The 12,654-nt window shown below is 45.5% G+C and overlaps 1 protein-coding gene across 1 annotated transcript; it reads right to left on the bottom strand.

Annotated features, from left to right (window-relative positions):
* LOC133903022 (phosphoglucomutase, chloroplastic) lies at nucleotides 1–12,026 on the bottom strand. Its single transcript, XM_062344357.1, has 22 exons — nucleotides 11,761–12,026; nucleotides 11,201–11,266; nucleotides 11,047–11,091; nucleotides 10,878–10,970; nucleotides 10,737–10,789; nucleotides 5,230–5,281; nucleotides 5,050–5,118; nucleotides 4,529–4,597; nucleotides 4,304–4,426; nucleotides 4,175–4,227; nucleotides 2,978–3,056; nucleotides 2,832–2,896; nucleotides 2,500–2,567; nucleotides 1,897–2,015; nucleotides 1,737–1,811; nucleotides 1,512–1,627; nucleotides 1,165–1,306; nucleotides 962–1,043; nucleotides 820–866; nucleotides 671–748; nucleotides 485–590; nucleotides 1–389 (listed from the first exon to the last, which is right to left on the bottom strand). The coding sequence occupies exons 1-22, from the start codon at nucleotides 11,908–11,910 to the stop codon at nucleotides 322–324; spliced, it is 1,818 nt and encodes a 605-aa protein (XP_062200341.1). The 5' UTR covers nucleotides 11,911–12,026; the 3' UTR covers nucleotides 1–321.
* Nucleotides 12,027–12,654: the final 628 nt, after the last annotated feature.

Raw genomic sequence — 12,654 nt, 5'->3', positions numbered from 1 at the left:
TATAAAATGGCATCAGTAAATGCCCTTATGCGAAACCAAAAATGCTCCAAGTTGCTACAACACAGCATTGCCAGTTTACAACCATCGTAGACGGCGCCGCCTGGCACACCCACCAACCTAGTAGCATTGAAATAAGAAATGTATTCGCGAGAAACATTTTATTCTTGTGGGATGTGTCCCGAACGTTACATATTTTTCATCAACTCAACTAACTCAAAAACATGGCCTAAGGTTACATTCAAGTTCCTCGGTTGGAAGGAGCAATAAATACAGAAGGAACCAAAGAATGCACAAGGTGGTGGCATCGTGAATGTCACGAGTTTATGTTATGACAGTAGGTTTGTCTCTTCCAGTGAAGCCCTTTAGCTTCGAAACAGACAATGCTAGGTCTGCATCAGAAATTATCAAAGACTAAGTGTTTGCACATGTACATAATTTCAAAAAATGAATGTGAAATATTCATTCAAGGGCAGAAGATAATAACCTATCAATGGCTTCAAAGCTATTTGAGCATCGAGACCATGCTTTGAGGTATCAGATTCGAATTGTTCAATGTAGAGACGTATCGTCGCGCCGGCAGATCCAGTTCCCTGTAATAGCAGAACTCACTAAATTTTTGTAGAACAAGCGTTGTAATTTCCTTTTTGAGAAAACAATGTGATGCATGTACCGAGAGGCGGAAGATAATCCTAGACCCGTCAGTGAAAACGAATCGAAGTCCTTGCTTGGAGACAGTACTACCATCTACCTGTAAGATGGAGGAAATATGAGAATTTTTGACAACCATTTCACATATGCAGAGAGAAACAGAGAGAGTACAGGATCAGTGTAGCTGAAATCATCGGCAAATTGCAGGGTGTAATTTCCTGCATCACAATATCAATAGCATCAGTTTTCAGGACACTTTCATCTAAAGGGAACATTGAAGTGCTACTAGATAAAAAAGAAACATGCAAACAACCATATTTCTCTCCAGGCTTGCTATTCGCAATAACATCTCTAAGGTGCTCCATCATCTTATTTGCACTGTCAGATTCACACTCCTGTACAAATACAAATCATGGGTTCATGGAAATATCCAGGATTATATTGTACAAGATATTTTATTGGGTGATCATATAAGATGCCCTAAGTATAATTTCAGGAATCCATTTGATTAAATACCTCATAATCGTATCTGGAAAAGAAATTCCTGCCATAGGTTGCCCAGTGCTCCATAGCTACATCTTCCACTGATACTAGTCTCTCTCCGACCTTCTTATCCTTGTTCCGGTATGCCAGTATGGAAAGCCAAGCCAGAACAGCCCTGACAGTCAAGAGTTGACCGAGAGTATGGTTAATTAGACACCGACATTTCTCAAGAAAAACTATGAAGCATTTCATAGTAACAATGTTGTAGTAAGCATGTATGATGCATTTTCTCTGTTCAGAATTTTGCAGCATAAATTGCTTAATAGGACACTAAGATATCAAACCGAAGTTGCAACATGAATGAGTAAATTAATTCTTACCAGATACCGTCCTTCTCTCTGATGTGATCAGATCCTGTTCCGAAACTTTCCTCTCCACATACAGACAATTTTCCAGCATCCATTAGGTTCCCAAAAAATTTCCACCCTGTTGGAACCTACATATTGACACCACTTTGTCACTGATGTTCAAGTAGAAGTAACAGGCTGATGGCAATGATTTTATTTCATATAACCATACGCAATGCAACTCCTTGGCAAAGATACCTCAAAGAATGGAACATTCAATTTCTCAGCGACACGATCAAGAGCACCACTGGTTGGCATTGATCTAGCAAGTCCCTAAAAAATAGCCATGGGTCAAACTTTAGGATTCCTATCTTCTCCAAGGGCCAATTGAGAAAACAGCAAGCAGGCATCTCATTACTTTTGTACCAGACTGGAAATAAGGAATTGCTGCCTGCGCATTGGCTGCAATTATTGCAACAGAGTCTGATGGTGTAACAAAGAACCTTTCCCCAAGAATCATGTTTCGATCACCATCACCTGCAACCATTCAAGTTTTTCTATTGTTATTCTTCGCATAAAACATTTCCTTGAACTACTAATGAATAAGAAAACAAACATCACACAATCAGTGAAACAGAACATGGAATAGAAAAAGAAGCATACTTCATATAAATAAATAAAAAATTCAAATGTAAGTATGTGCACATGGCAGAATGTGATTAACATGTATGGTTGTAGAGATGAACTAACTTTAACTGAATCAAAGGTGTAAAGTGCTAACTTGTATACAGCCATCATTTCAGTTTATTCAGTCAATGTCTACACTCTAGAGTCTCATCCTTCACTGAGGAAAAGGAACTCTGGGTATTTCCCAAAAAAACTCTCGGTATTTCTCATCATGTGGCTTTCAAAGCAAGGACTTATCTTGGACTGAGAAATGGCCATTGCATGAGCAGAAAAAATGAATTTTGGTCATATCCACCGTCAAAAACCTATGAATAATGTAGTAGTGTGGACATACCATCACTTGCTGCACCAAAGTCAGGTGCATGGCTTCCAAACATAGTAAAAACAAGCTCCTTGGCATAACTGTAGAGAAATAACAGTAAGTGTCTCTTAAACAAGACATTCTAAAACCTAAGTAATTCTAGTCAATAGGAATTCAGTTCTGTATGAAATAAGGAATACTCAAGAATTTCGTATAAATATAGGGTTTCAATGGAATTCATTCAATCAGTTATGAAACAAGAGAGATGTTTAAGACAAGAGAACACAAAAATGAATAAAAAGTAAAATGATTCAATCTTTCATTGTATTTTAATAAATATCATTCTTGAGAACTGAATTACATACGTTAGATTAGGATCTGGATGACCATTTCCAAAATCTTCAAGAGGCACCCCATTTAATATGCAGTCCTGCAAACCAGGTATTTAACATCAAACAATGTAATTCTTCGAGCCATTGAAACCTTTCGTTTTAAGAAAATTAATATGCACCGGATCAGCTCCAAGTTTCTTGACAAAAATAGGTTCTGCGTATGCACCAGTAACTGCATGCATGGCGTCAAATATGAACCTGCAACAAGCTAAATGATCAATTCTGATATGTATTTTTGTAATAATATACTCATGTTTCCAAGAACCAGTGTTTTCACATCGTCCAATTAGGTCGCGATTAGTCGACGATCGACAAATCGGTCAGCTGCCACCGACTAGGCACTGCGACTCGACTTGAGTGTCTAGACATCTGGTTGTCCGACTAGTCGTCGCTTAAACGCGATTAGTCGTCCAAACAAGTCGTGGATGACTTGTTGGAAATGGCATTTTGGGCTGTTTTGGCTAGCGGCCCAGTAGGGTTTCATGAGCCCAATAGCCTCATATATATATACCTCTCTCCAGTCTCCACTGCCAGCCGCACACCAGCTAGCACGACGCAGCCGCCAGGCCAGCCAGCATGCCGCCGCCGCCTCCAGGCCAACACGCGCAGCCTCCGCTCTCTCCAAGTCCCCAGCACGCCACCGTCTCCAAGTCTCTAGCACGCCGCCGCTTGTTGCCACCGTGCTTCCTCCTCTCCAGAACGAAGATGAGCCACTCCTCGTCCTCCTCTAGCGGTTAGTGTATACTTCATCCTCCATCTTGTTGCTAGTTGCTCACTTGCTCCTCTTGGATGTGTGCACATGTTGCTACTACTACTACCGACTAGATACTGAATGCAAGGACGACTTGGTAACCTAGTCGACTGACTAGGTACCGACTAGTCGGGCCTAGTTGGCCATCTAATCGACCTAGTCGCCTGAATGGTACCCTAACGTCTAGGTTCGACTTACCGACTTGAAAACATTGCCAAGAACATGCTAGAAAAGCATCTTTTATTAAACATAACCAAAGCAACATGCAATCAGCAAGGTTTAGCAAATATTATTGAACTACCCCTGTTCAAAATTCAATAATGATTCATTTATTTATAGTCTTGTACACTCCTATAGTACTCCTCACAGCAGATGGCACAGGCTACTTGTAAAAGGATAACCAGCTCTGTCAACTTATGTTCAAATGCATGAACTGGTGAAGTACAACAAAGAAGATTTTGGAATAGTAAGTCCATAAGAACATGTGGATCATTAGATATTTGATAGTTAAAGTATTTTGTTCATGATGAAATAACATTAAAAAGAAAAAAGGAAATATGTTGACCTGAAATCAGGCCGGGAAAGCAAATCCTTGATAAGCTGGAAGTCAAACACATTCTGCAAGATACAAACCAACAAATTACTTTAGAAAATAAAATAAGTTACTGCTCCCCCCAATTATTTCACTGCACACCTCCATTAATTCAAGGTAGTCCGAAACAGGATCTATCACTTCTACGGTGAAATCACCATCGCTTACAACACCTAATGAGGATAGATCAACATCAGGAATATCTGCTGTTTTTATTTCAGAAATCTGCAGTACAAGATTTCGCATTAGCAACAAGACAATCAGAAATGAGCATTAGATATGGATATGATGATTAAAAATCTAATAACAAATGTTAGACCCACATACTGAAAGTGTGTTCCCATAAATTTGATCAGTAATCGTCTCTGGTGCTGGCTGCCCGCTGCTGTAGTTAAACTGTGACAGAACATTATTACATCAGCTTAGTTTAAGTTATCACAGATATGACAAGGAAAATAGATTTTTTTTAATTGATAATTTATTTATGTTTCCCATAATACTAGTCAAAGCATAAGTAGCTTTGTTGTCAACTATTTGATTGATGAGAGGCAAAACATATCGAACAGGAAAACACGCACAGAATAGACATGTTTCTCCTTTTGTACGGGAAAAGAAATACAAATATTTAAAACACAATCACAACACAAAAAAAAAATATGAGTTCTATGCCATTAATCCTTAGATATTCATCCATGAAAGGTAACTTGATTTCTAGAAATAGCAAAGTTATTCTTTGGTACCATTTGTTTAAACATTCCATGTCATTTTCCTCTCGAAGTAAGTTTTATTGATTCAATAAAACACTTCTGTACAGGAGAAAACAATCCACTGTTTTTATTGTCTATCACCTTAATACCCCAATCGTTGTCTGGTCCACCTGGATTGTGACTTGCACTCATGATGAAACCACCATTGGCCTGACCAAAAAAAAAAAAAAAAAAAAAAAAAAAAACCACAATAATTTGAAAAAAAAAATAGGCAGTCATGCACATAATGAATGATGAAAGGTCAAAAAGTCAAAAACATACTTCTCTTCTACGAATTACTGCAGATACAGCAGGTGTTGACAGAAGACCATTCCTGCAAACAAAATGTATGAGACATTGTTGTATTTGATCCTGCAAGAGGTGGGTCGTAAGAACATACACGCGAGCACACATTGTTAGTAGCTTCTGATGTTTATTCAAAAACGCCCAAATTCCTATAGCTGCTAACAGTCTCTAAGACACAGGAGTATTCTCGCTGCCAGTAACTTCTGATGTTTATTCAAACACCCAAAAACCTAAAGCAACTAACAACTTCTACTTATTGGATTTAAACTCATCCAATGGTGTACTGAAGCTTTTCTTACTATTAACCAGGGGTGCAGCCCAATATATAGGCTCAGCAACCGCTACTGCTGCTACAGTACAACAACCTACAGTAACCGCTCTGCTGTTTGCTACAGTAGCCACCAGCAAAAAAATAACTAACACACAATTACTCTAACATTACTCCTCCTAAGCCTTGTGTGTTCACTTTAGTTTAATCTGGACCATTCTAGTCCTAGCTATAAGCTTCTGTAATCGAACTCGTCCTAATTCCTTTGTTAAGATATCTGCGAGTTCGTTCTTAGTACCAGTGAAGTCTACACTGACACTCTTGTTGTCCAAGCACTCCCTGATGAAGTGGTAGCGCACATCGATGTGCTTGCTGCACTCATGGAACAAAAGGTTTTTGCTCGGTGCTAGAGCTGATTGGTTGTCAACTTTGAGCTTGACGGTGTTGGTAGGCTTCCCCCTGAAGTCGTCCAGCAAACAAGCCAGCCACACACCTTGTCTAGCGGCAGTGGTGACGGCGACATACTTTGCTTCACAGGATGACAGGGCCACCACCCTCTATTTGAAAGAATGCCAATTCACTAAACTGTTGCCGTAGAAGAATAGAGCGCCAGAAGTGCTCTTCCACGTATCAATGTCACCGACGAGGTCGCTGTCGCTGACCACTGTCCCTCCTCTACTTTCCCATAGCGGCAATCGTAGTTGATCATCCCAGCAACATAGCGCATGATCCTCTTCACGGCCATCATATGTTCCTGAGTTGGCCACTCCATAAAGCAACTCACAAACCCGACACTGATGGCGAGTTCCGACTGTGTGTGAGCGAGGTAGCAGAGGCTTCCGACAGACCTCTTGTACTCTGTTGCGTCCATTTCTACCGCCGTGCCCTCGCGGCTGAGCTTGAGCCGTTCCTCCATTAGGGTGTGAGTAGGATTGCAGTCTCTCATCCCTGCCATCTCCAGGATTCAAACGGCGCAGTGCGCTTGGCATAGCGTGATGCCGCCGCCACTACTGCTCTGCTGGACCTCAATCCCAAGGTAAAAGGAGGGCAAACCGAGGTCGTTCATCCTGAATTGAGTCTTCATCTCTGCCTTGAATCGATCGGTCTCCTCCTTTGCCAATCCAGTGATGATCAGATCATCCATGTAGACCCCAAGGAGCAGTAGCATGTTGCCATGGTCGTGTCAGTCCGTCGCATGTTCGTGCGCGCTCTGCTCGAAGTCGAGAGCCCTCAAAGTGCTATCAAGCTTCGTGTTCCATTTGCACGGTGCTTGTCATAGGCCGTAGAGCGCCTTCCACAGCCATAGGACTATGTGCTCTTCTCCAGCGACGATGAACCTAGCGGCTGTGCAATGCCGATTTCACTTCCTCCTCCAGTTCGCCATTGAGATATGCCGATTTCACATCCATGTGATGGACCAGCCATTCCTCTTGGACAGCTAGAGCCAACAGCAGGCGCACTGACTCCAAACGGGCAACAGGTGTACCTCGTCGAAGTCCACGCCCAGCTGGTGCACATAGCCCTTGGCGACGAGGCGGGCTTTGTGCTTGATCACAGCCCCGGCTTCGTCTTTCTTAAGCTTGAACACCCATTTGAGCCTGATTGGGCGGTGTCCACACAGCAGCTCACCAGCGTCCATGTCTCACTCTTCTCGAAGGACTTCATGTCTCCCAGCATCGCTGCTCGCCATGCCACGTCACGTTCCGCCTCAACGAAGGAGCTTAGCTCTTCTACGCTTGCCAGGTGCAGCTCAGCGTTGTCCAAGACGTGAGTAGCGTATCCCGTCGAAGCTCCCTCGTCGCTGAGCAGCTTGTTGACGATGCGGTAGTGTACTGGACTGTCCCCGTGGTGTGTGTCGAGCCTGGTGCTGTCATTCAACGGTGGCATGACGAAGTTCGCCTCCCCGGTAGATTCGCTGCTCGGCATTCTGGGCGACGCATCGGCCTCCATTGGTGTTCCTCCTCCGGCTAAGGTGGGCTCGTCAAGCTCTGGGAGATGGACTTAACTCACCATGAACTCCACGGTGAAGTCGCATGACGGAGCCACACTCCCAGCTGCATCCACCTCCCAGCTCCATCCGGCATCCTCGTCGAAGATCACATCTTGCAACACGCGAACGCGCTTGGTGCTCGGGTCATAGAGGTTGTACGCCTTTGCGCCATGCTCGTAGCCGATGAAGACGCAAGGCGTGCTCCTGTCATTAAGCTTCCGCAGATGCAATTGCTGCTCCTTGATGTACGCCAGACAGCCGAAAGTGGGCAAGTTCACCGCCGGCTTCCAGCCGTGCCACTCCTCGAATGACGTCATGCCATCTGGGCTCTTCGTTGGTGCGCAATTTAGCAGGAACACGGCAGTGCTCACCGCCTCTCCCCCAAACTCCACTGGCATGCCCCTTTTAGGAGCGCGCGCGCCGTCGCGACAATCGACTGATTGTGTCTCTCTACCACGCTGTTCTACTATGGGCTATACGGTGCGAAGAAGTGTCGCAATGGCACATGAATTCAATGGACGTGAATTTGCCGTCGTTGTCGGTGCGGAGAATGTGAAGTTTCCGACCGCTCTCCACCTCTACCTCCATTAGGATCACCTTGATCGCCATCTCTGTGTCACTCTTCGCAGCCAGGAGAGTCAGCCACATATAGCGGCTAGCGTCGTCCACCATCAGCAAGAAGAAACGACGTCCACTTGGTGTTGCCGGCGTGATGGGACCGCAAAGATCTCCATGGACGAGGTTAAGGCGCTCTTTCGCCCGATACATGGCCTGTGACGGGAACGGAGCTCAATGGTGCTCGACATGCTCCAGCTACGATAGGCCTCGCACCATCTCATGGCACGCCAGCCGCCGGAGTGCGTCGAAGCTTATGTGGCCGTAGCGCGCGTGCCATCGCCAGGCGTTCTCGTCGTGGCGTGCCGCGAGACAGATGGGACGGGCAACATCAAGGCGCTGGATGTATAGCCAGTTGCGCCCGCGACGAACTTTGGTGAGAAGGCGACGCTGGCGCTCCCAGATCCGCAAGATGCTGTCCTCGATCAGCACCTTGGAGCCCCCCTCGTTCAACTGGCCCACGATGATGATGTTGTTCTTCAACCGTGGGATGAAGTAGACTCCGGAGAGCGCCTTGTGCTCTTCGTTCTTCCCAGCGAACAGGATGATGCCACAGCTGCGGATGTCGACCACCGAGCCATCTTCGAAACGGACGGAGCCCACCACACCTAGATCTAGCTTCGCGAAGACATCGTGGTGACCCTCATGTGGTTGGTGGCACCGGTCTTGAAGTACTAGCCCTCCATGTAGTCACCGTCGTCGCTAGCACCAAGGTGGACTTGCATGCGTGGCTCATCGAGGTGGACATGGCTTGGCGGTGGCTCCTGCACTTCACTGAGAGCACACACATGTGCCATCAGGAGCGTAGGCTCGTCTTCTTTCTCGCTCTGGGCCAAATAAGCATATTTCTTGGGCAATCAACAGTCTTTGGCCCAGTGGCCATAGCGCCCGCAATTGCGGCACTTGTCGTGGGAGAGATCACGCAGTGCCTCCTTGCCATCAGGGCCGTCGCCTCCCCCTTTCTTCCTCGATGCGCACGCACAGCGACGGGCATTGCCGCCACCCTTGCCACTGCCCGAGGAACCTGCGCCCTACTTCCGCTCCTTGATGCGCGCGACCCATTGCTCCTCAGTGAGGAGCTTTCCGCCAACGGCAGGGGATTCTTCCGGATCGAAACGATCCTCCACCGCCTTTAGCCTCCCAACCACTTCCTCCACCCTAAGCGTCGAGAGATCGAGAAGAGTCTCAATGGACAGAGAAATCTGCGAAAATCTCTTGGGGACTACTCGAAAATATTTTTCTATCACCTTCTGTTCTTCCATCGTTTCTCCGAGCGTGGCGAAGCTGGTGACGAGGCCGGAGAAACGCATCGTGAAATCGTCGATCGACTCCCCGTCACGGAACGAAATTGCCTCGAATTCCTTACGTAGCTGTTGCGTCGAGGTCTTGCGGACGCGATTGTCGCCGACACGCATCAACATGATGGCGTCCCAAGCCTGCTTGGCACTCGTTTTGACAGCGAGCATGTCGATCATCTCCTGGGCAACGGCGCGAAGGATGGCCTCCAGCGTCATGTGATCTTCCTGAAAATTTGTATCGCCAAACTCCACAGCGTCCCAGAGACCATGAGCCTACAGCATGACCTTCATGAGCAGGCTCCAGTTGGTGTAGTTGCTCCGTGTGAGGATCGGATACGACGTGCCGCTAAGCTCTTTAACCACACGCTGGCTGACCACATCGCGTCCACCGATGTCTCGGTGTCGCAATCGTCGTGGCGGCGGCAATGGGGAGCTGCGGCGGTTGAACTTCCTCTGGAGACTTAAAGCCGCACCACTCGTAGGAGCCGACATTGCCGAGATTGATCAACCTTGGCTCTTGATACTAATTGTTGGATTCGATCCTACGAGAGATAGATCGTAAGAACACACGCGTGAGCACACACTGTTAGCAGCTTCTGATGTTTATTCAAAAACGCCCAAATTCCTATAGCTGCTAACAGTCTCTAAGACACAGGAGTATTCTCGCTGCCAGCAACTTCTGATTTTTATTTCAAACACTCAAAAGCCTATAGCCGCTAACGGCTTCTACTTATTGGATTTAAACTCTCCAATGGTGTACTGAAGCTCTAAAGCTTTTCTTACTATTAACTAGTGGGTGCAGCAACCGTCCCAATATATAGGCACAGCAACCGTCCTACTGTAGCCAACAGCAAAAAAAAAATTAAACTAACTGACACAGAAGGATTACTCTAACAGACACAAAGTATCAGAATTTATCAAATGTACGACAGAAGTGAAACAAAACAGGGAAATGTGAGCAAGTAAACTCCTTGAGGGAGTCAACATCAAGTGATCAATGTTACAGGAAGTGAGTTTAGTGGCAGAATAATATATTTATTATTGGATATTAAAAGATGCCCTTCCTTCACTCAGTATCAGGTCAACATCAAGTGATCAACATTAGGAAGTGAGTTTTGTGGCAGAAAAACATAATTATTCTTCTTGGGTCCACAAGTTACATGCGGAAAGCTTTAACAAGTATGCTAATGATAAAATTTACATGCTATTCCATCCAATGCCTTGGAATTAATTTAGTTCAACAAATATGCTTTCTTCGAATAGTTACTGTTTCATTTTTGTAGAACCCAATAAAATTCAGCAGATTCCTCACCTGCCCACAAGGATCTTCCCGACACCATTTCCAGCTGCAATCTTGATGATAATCTACACTCCCGCAGAAAAAAGTAGTCATAAATATGCACACACAAACATGGATCAAACACATGTATTGATTCTACATTTTTAGTTGTACCTGAGCAGCCTCCTTGTTAAAGTACCGACCATCACCCCCAAGTACAAGGGTTCCACCCACATAATCTTCAGGGGGCAAGGAATTGAACAGAGCCTTGAAATCACACAAAATGGAGAAATCAATATGACTCGATCTTCATTAGTGCAACAGCAAACGAATTGCAGCACACCTGAATCCAATTGGCAAGGTAGTTCTCCTGCTGGAACACTTTCACCTGAAAAGGACAGCAGAGCATTATCTAGCACTCCACCATCCATACGTTTTCTAGAAAAATAAAGTGCAACTGAAATCTGCGTAATGGCTGAAACAGCAAAATGGTGTACCTTTTTCCTCAATCCGCTAGTCCCCGTCTTCTGCCCCTCAACAGGCTTGGTGGGGATCGACTTGATCTGCACAAAAGGTTGCAATCATCCTGCGAGGTTGTGACTCACCCACACAAGTAAAATAAAATTTGGCAATCCCCAAATCGACACATAGAACACTGCCAAAGTCTATGGTCCCCAAATCAGAGAAAGGACTTAATAAAGTGGAACGCTCAATCACACATGCACATCGCTAAAAGCCAAAGTGATGGATGGACAGGCACGTAGATAATCCAAGAACGCCACAAGGGCAGCAACTTTGCGCATGATGGGTCTCGAGAAATACATGAAACAGTTCCCACCACCGAAACCAGCAGAAATCCGGCGACGTGACAGCGCTGACGCCACCGCTTCACGAGAAATTGCGCGCATAGAGTCACCTTCACATCGCCCAACGCCGCCAATAACCCGGCGCCGCTCACTGATACCACCAATTTCCACCACCCAAAACCCCACGAGACACATAAACACTATAAACAGCGAGGAACAAGGGAAGAGGTAGCTTTACAAGCGAGGCGGACCTTGAGCGCCTGCGCTGCGGACGCCGCCCCGGCGGAGGAGGACCGGACGACGAGGAACGCCGGCGCGGGGCGGCGGCGGGCGGCGGCGAGCGGGGGCGTGGGGCGCACGGTGGAGAGCAGCGGGCGGAGGCGGAGCGCGTGTGAGGCCATCGCGCCCGACGGCGGTGGCAATGCCGTTGCCGCGACGGCGCGCGCTCGTGTAGAGAGAGAGAGAGAGAGAGAGAGAGAGAAGGGGAGTGAGGTGTTGGAGTGCGAAGCGGAAGGGAACGGCGCGAGATCTTATGAAGAGAGGGGAGTGTGTGGTGCGGGAGGGATACACAAAACGAACGGCCAAGGAGCCGTTGCTGACACGTGTGAGGCATTTTTTCCACGCCGGTTCAGGCTTTTCCCGTAGATTTCGTTAGAACTTCTCTTTTCCAGCTCAGATGCAGGTCTTTTATAAACTCGACAAAAAACCCCATGAAATCCTAAAATCTAACTTTTCGTGTTTACAAAATTTATAATCTCCAAGGTCTAAATAAAAAAATTTAACTATTAATTTCTATCACAATATTATTATAAAATCCGACGAATTATGATATTATCAAAGTCATGACACTTCTTACATACATAATTTCATATTTAAATTTAAACATTTTAAAAGATACTGATAATTAAAGTTCTAAAAGGTTGGTTGTATTCGTGTCTAAAACAAAAGGTACGCTATTTCCAACGGAAATAGTATTTGCTTAAATGTTTTTCAAAACTCTCGAACAATACATGTCTAGGCGGTGAATTACACATATTTGTATAGTTGCAAAACAATGTTATGTGGTCAAGTCATAATTTATGGGAAAAAAACTATTTGCAAGTTTGACGAACTTAAGCAGTCATCAAGATTTGTAGCCACACAGT

This window comes from Phragmites australis, chromosome 21, assembly GCF_958298935.1.
Source record: "Phragmites australis chromosome 21, lpPhrAust1.1, whole genome shotgun sequence".
Classification (NCBI taxonomy): domain Eukaryota; kingdom Viridiplantae; phylum Streptophyta; class Magnoliopsida; order Poales; family Poaceae; genus Phragmites; species Phragmites australis.
The sequence above is the reverse complement of the archived record's forward strand: the minus strand, read 5'-3'. Positions and strand labels throughout refer to the sequence as shown.